Source organism: Sinocyclocheilus rhinocerous, unplaced genomic scaffold, assembly GCF_001515625.1.
Source record: "Sinocyclocheilus rhinocerous isolate Xijiao unplaced genomic scaffold, SAMN03320098_v1.1 scaffold273, whole genome shotgun sequence".
Taxonomy (NCBI): domain Eukaryota; kingdom Metazoa; phylum Chordata; class Actinopteri; order Cypriniformes; family Cyprinidae; genus Sinocyclocheilus; species Sinocyclocheilus rhinocerous.
Genome location: NW_015656360.1, coordinates 1,334,189 through 1,340,369, shown reverse-complemented (window position 1 = coordinate 1,340,369; position 6,181 = coordinate 1,334,189). Strand labels below are relative to the sequence as shown.

The window sequence follows — 6,181 nt, the reverse complement described above, 5'->3', positions numbered from 1 at the left end:
TACACACCTGTGTCTCCTGTTGGTCCGGACACTGTAGGTGCTTGACAGAGCTCATTAGAGACAGCTGCAGTGTCTAAACCATCAGCAGCCCGATTTTCTTCAAAAGCATTTTCACTGTCATCTTCATCATCAAACTGGAGCTCCATCTGAGAGACCGGGCCCCCTGCAGGCCTTGTGGGTTCACTATGCAATGCAAGCTCCTGCATGTACGTACATGCAACAACCGGGGTGAAATGAACACAAAACAAATAATAAAGACAACACGACAAATTGTTTAATTAAGCAATATTTTGGAAAGGGATCATCTCCTGAAGACAGGTAATTCACCAACAAACAAGCAAAATGCTGGAGACCACAATATCAGGCTCATTAAACACCTGAAAAAAGGCTTTTGAAAATACAGAAAAGTAATAATACCCTTGAGAACAGAACAAGGTGACTCACTAGTGGAGGGTGGGATGGCTGGGAGTTATGGAAGACCCCATCAGGTGGGTATATCCTGAGAAGGTTATTGGGTGTGACGTTCAGGTAGTGATTTCGGTGTGATGGTGAAAATACACCAACCTTTAAAGAATAATGAGAATTGTGTGGAATTCTTGCCTCTTTATTCGATAGAAACACAGTAGAGGACTGGAAATGATAGAGAAGAGTGAAGAACTGAATCTAAAATTATTGTGAGCCCAATCTAGTATTGCCCACAGCTCTGCATGCGCTATCTGTTAAGCCATGGCTCAGAGTAATAATAATGAGTAAATTAAAACAACTTCTGGTGTAATCTAAAATTCATATTATTTCCTGTGATAGTCTATAATAAGGTCTGAAATATAGTTACTTGTTTGAGTAGTAACACAGCTCCTGTCTTGAGCTCTCCCAGCCTTTCCTCTACCAGGCGACGATGAACCGTACCCTGCATCTCACCTTCAGAGCGCAAAAGAAAAAAACAGAAAGAGAGAAGTCAAAAAAAGACTTCTGGAAATAAGAGTGCAATCAGACCAAGAACACCAGCTCAGTCAGTGACCCCCTGATTTCAGTCACTGTGATTGTGTGTGTGTGTGTGTGTGTGTGAGAGAGAGAGAACAAGAGGATATGGTCACCCATATCATCATGGAGAAAGTAAGCTGTGTTTTATTGTTTATATATACACACACCAAGTCAAACTTTGGACACAATCTTTCTTACTGAATTTGTTTGTAATTATATTAAACATTTTTTAAATACTTAAGCAACTTAAGAAATTTCAGTTTTGAATTATATTTATATGTATTTTATTAGTATTATTATTAGAGAAAGCTGCAACAAGTACACAGTATACAATACAAAATGAGTTGTTTAAAATGCACCCCAGCCTCATGAAGTTGGATGAAAAAAAAAAAAGTCTGCAAAAGGGTGGTGATTATGAAGCAGCTAAAATATAGTTTTCATTTGTTTAGTCACTAGATACTTTCAGCTAATAATGTTTGCCTGGTGGTGTACATTATACCCTAATTATTAGTACCTGTGGGACCTCTGAAGACGGCCTTCGCATCTGCATGTGTGTGTGTGATACTCTTCAAGACGACAGCCATATTAGGGACCTTATTCTTAGCTAGCTGCCTGAGAGCAGCCTGGCGTGTGTGAGAAAGTTATGTCACAAATAAGCACCAAAGAAAAACAAGAGAATAAAAGAAAAAGCATAAGTTGCAGCACAGCCTCAAGGCCATTGGTAATAAATCAAGTGAAAAGCTATTCAGCATTTGTCAGCCTAATGAATATTTAACACACGTGTACCATTAGCAGAGGATCGTTATGACACACTGGGCAAAACACATTAAAATTACATTAATAATCACTTTAAGGTGACTGATGACAACGGTGATTATGTTTGTGTTAATCATTTAGGGAGCTGAGATTCCTCATTTGTCTTGATTATAGCCATGGATGGACTTCCACTTTAGGCATAAATAAAAGCAATACAAATATTTACTGAACAAATCTGGATAAAAACTAAGAAATCTGCAGACGAACAAAGTTCTATCCTTAACAATATTGATAGCACGACCACTCAAATAAGCTCATTTAAATACACAGTGTGCTGTGAGATTTCTGTAGCTCATCATGCGGAGTACCATGGCAACACTGTAAGAGTGCAGAAAGCAAGAAGGGTTCTTCTCGTCCAATCCCATCTCAGTCTTCATCACTGCCCATGGACCCCTGCTGAACTCCTCTTCCTCACTCACCTGAGAGCTGGAAACCTGCTGTGAAAAATGGACACCCTGTCTGATGAGTGCAAGTTTGTAAGTATGTGTGAGAGAAAGTGGACCTGTGAACGATTCCACATAACTGTGGAATAGTGTAAAAAAAAAAAAAGAAAGAGAGAGAGAAAGAGAAATGGCAATAAAAAGAAAAAAGGAGGAATTCACAATATCTTGGCACCATATCATATTTTTTCCCTATCGGTATCAACTGAGATTGGATATTTAATTGTTGATGCAATTTTTACATGTGTGTGCCATCATTTAACACTAAACACTTTAATAACACTACTAAATATAATATTTAGAAAATATTTAAATAAATGCCCATTTCATAATGTTGTGATGCATAAAAATTCACCTGTAGCATTTAAAATAACTGATTTTATTTATTTTTTAATCAGCCAGAATTGGTGCAAACATTAATTATTTACTTTTAAGTAATGTTTGTTTATATAAATTTAAGTCTCCTTACACTGAGAATGTATTTTCAGTACTACTTATATACTATTATTTATTTAAATTTTGAATTGGCTTTTAGATTTTTATACAGTTTTCATTTTCATTTTAGCTTAAGTTTTAGTAATTCTGTTACATGCTTCTGTCATTATTTGTTTTATTATTATAGCTTTAGAAAGTTATTTTTATTTCACTTGTTATAGTAATTTAAATAAAACTTCAAAACCACTCAGAGTTAGTTCAGTTGGTTTCTGATTTTTGTTTATGTTTTTTTAATCTAATATTTATATTATTTTAGATTTATTTCAACCAAAAAAATTATTTTTAGTTTTAGCTAACAATAACAATGCTGGAATAAACAGCACAATAAAATGTGCCACTACAAGTCTCAAGTCTATCGACAGTAGTTTAATCTGGAATGTGGAAGATCCCATATTTACATACATCACTTCTTAGCCGAGCAACAGCTCCATGTGCAGGTGTCTGAGGAACTGACACAACAATGTCATCAAGACTCCGTCCACTGACCTACAAGACAACAAACAGAAATTAAACCATGCAAATTAAAATAAATCAGAAATTCTATATGTCAGTCATGAGAAAGCAATGGAAATTTCCAAACTGCAGGGTACAGAACAATAATAAACATCGGTTTTAAAGAGAAATAGGCTTGCAGTACACTAAATAACAGTTCTGAGCAGTACATATTGTTTGACATTAAGAATAATCAGCTAAAATAGCGCTTAGCAGACCTGTAGAGGTAGTGCTCCTGCCGGGCCAGGAAAACGACGTGCTTTGGCTGGCATCATGCGACTCTGTGGTCTCTGAGGTGTCTTATTGGCTGCAGACACCTGCTGGACCAGGTGATTGGTCAGGACAGGCATGTTGAGAGGACGAGGTGTAAATGTGGAAGAGGAATCAGTAGTGGAAGACACAGAGTGGAAAAGAGACCCTCGGGGCTGCAGCGGGGTCCTTGGTGTCGAAGCGCCCCTCTGGCACTGAGGCGACACAACTGGAGGCTTGGGAGTCACAGGTCTGGGGAATCGCAAGACTGGTGTAGCGGGGCCACGCATGTGATTTGCATTCTGCATAGGGGTAGATGGACACGTGGAGCCTTGGATGGTGGACGCGAATGAGGTGTTGACTAAGGGCCGTGTAATTGACACTGAGGAGGTAGCACCAAACCTGCCATGATAGGGCACTTCTGGTGCTGACGGCCTCATCCGTTTAGTGGGTGAAATGTTGTCCAGTGGTGCAGCTGGATTCTTTTGTGGCTCAGAAACCATCTGAGGAATGCTATCCAGTTCCTCCAGATCCACATCCCAGTCGTCAAAGTCATCCTGAGGAGGGAGGTCTCTCTGCAGGACACTGAGAGATGCTTGGGGTGGAGGGTTTATTAGGTTAGAGGAAGGTTGCAGGGATGACGCGGGAGCTCGGAGAGAAGAAACGGAGGCAGAGATTGACTGACGGCAAGGCATGGAGAGATCTGGTAGGGCATTGATAGTGCCACATGCTGGGGTACGAAGAGTCAGAACAGAACCAGATTCAGATGGATTTTCCCCAGGGCCTGATGACAAGCTAACGGAGCTCTGCTGTACATGTAAGGATTCAGATGATGGTGCTACAAAAGGAGTGGAAGAAAATGTGTGTTCTGATGGACGCGTCCAATCAGCTTCAAGCAAATCCTACAGATGAAAAATGATGGATGACAAGATAACCAAGCAAATAAGTGTGTTGTTGTCATTTGTAAATAAAACTCCTAAAAGGCAGAATATACCGAAATACAAATTATAGTCTATCATATTATTACCAAGCACATTATAAGATGTATAGTTAACGTGGAGGTGGCATTACTCAATTGTTCTAACACGCTTTAAAATGCATTTCAAAACTAAAAGTAAATTCCAAACCTCATCATCAAACTCCTCTCCAACGGTAAACAAGCCCTTCCATTTATTACAAGCCTGTATCAACAAACAATAAATATCATCATCAACAATCAGTTTAGTTTACAAATTAGCTAGCTGTTTGCACATAGCTTACAGTGGCTGTCATGCCTGTTCTGATAATCATAAGAGCAGATATATAACGCGACAAACATGGACTATTAATGTAAGCAACTATCCGTTTAAAGTTTTGTTCTCAATAGATACGCAGACATTGAAAAACACCGAATATACAGCGTATAATCTCCGATTTCGCGCCGTCATGCAGGTGACGCGTTTTGTTGCCGCGCGGCGCACTAGTGAAGCAGCACCATCTGCTGGAGGAGTCCTGCACTACTATTGATGAGGCCAACAACACTTCGGTGTAGAAGTAGCATAATGAGGGAAAAAAATGTCCAATACTTGCACCATTCAGATTTAGCCGAGATTATTGGCAATGGCGAATAAGAGGTTACTTTAATTTACACTCTGTGCTAATAGCACCGAAGACTAAGCAAATGGCATCTATTTTCTACTTCATTGAGTTCAAATTGGATCTGGTTTTTATTACAGCAACTGCTTAGAAATATTAATGGACTTTCCCACGTACAATCAGATGTAGAGAACTCATTAAATAGGAGGATATGCATAGACATTTCTAAATGTGTAATCAAGTCTCTCGGTAGTGATGGACAGTGACAGGGAAGCATAAAATAAAAACTCATGTGGCTATAAAAGTTAAATTATTCATTAACATTGAATGAATTAACGATCAGCCTACAAAACGACAATGCTGAGTTTATCATAACCTACATAAACATCAGTCACACTAATACATACAAATTTATTTGTGACTACTATAAAACTACATTTAAAGGAAAAAGGTGAAAAAAGTTAAAAGTACAGCACTAAAATTACTTGGCTAAAACAAAGCATGTTGAGGGGCATATAAGAGCAGGATGCTTTTGCAAAGTGACTTGGAGACTAAATCAACAGTAAAAAAACGATTTAAAGAACAGATTTTTTATTTTATTTTCCAAACAATACAGAGGTGCCATATTGTTAAGACAGTTTTAGAACTTCTGGAACTGCTTCTTGGCTCCAGCTGCCTTGGTGACCTTCAGGACGTTGAACCTCACCGTCTTGCTGAGGGGTCGGCATTCTCCAACTGTAACGATGTCACCTAAAGTCACGTCCCTAAACAAATGGAGAACATTGATAAATGAGATTTAAGAAGAAAAACTTTCAGCAATTAGACCTTATACATATCTCACAAACTAAACTACTTCTAAACCTTGAATGCAAAGAAACCCTTTAGGTCAGGGGTCACCAAACTCTGTCCTGGAGGGCCTGTGTCCTGCAAAGTTTAGCTCAAGACTATTAATGTAAGCAACTATCCGTTTAAAGTTTTGTTCTCAATAGATACGCAGACATTGAAAAACACCGAATATACAGCGTATAATCTCCGATTTCGCGCCGTCATGCAGGTGACGCGTTTTGTTGCTGCGCTGCGCACTAGTGAAGCAGCACCATCTGCTGGAGGAGTCCTGCACTACTATTGATGAG

The 6,181-nt window shown here is 38.9% G+C and overlaps 1 protein-coding gene across 1 annotated transcript in view; it reads right to left on the bottom strand.

The window, feature by feature from the left end:
* Positions 1 to 4,801, bottom strand: part of LOC107720097 (uncharacterized protein C17orf53 homolog) — a 14,734-nt gene extending 9,933 nt beyond the window's left edge. Inside the window, exons 1-9 of the mRNA XM_016527702.1 lie at positions 4,734 to 4,801; positions 4,601 to 4,654; positions 3,443 to 4,375; positions 3,135 to 3,218; positions 2,096 to 2,234; positions 1,496 to 1,606; positions 833 to 918; positions 445 to 564; positions 8 to 200 (exon numbers count right to left, since the gene is read on the bottom strand). Of these exons, the coding sequence (XP_016383188.1) occupies positions 8 to 200; positions 445 to 564; positions 833 to 918; positions 1,496 to 1,606; positions 2,096 to 2,234; positions 3,135 to 3,218; positions 3,443 to 4,375; positions 4,601 to 4,654; positions 4,734 to 4,763 (1,750 nt within the window). The 5' untranslated portion in view covers positions 4,764 to 4,801. The remainder of the gene's footprint in view (positions 1 to 7; positions 201 to 444; positions 565 to 832; positions 919 to 1,495; positions 1,607 to 2,095; positions 2,235 to 3,134; positions 3,219 to 3,442; positions 4,376 to 4,600; positions 4,655 to 4,733) is intronic.
* Positions 4,802 to 6,181: the final 1,380 nt, after the last annotated feature.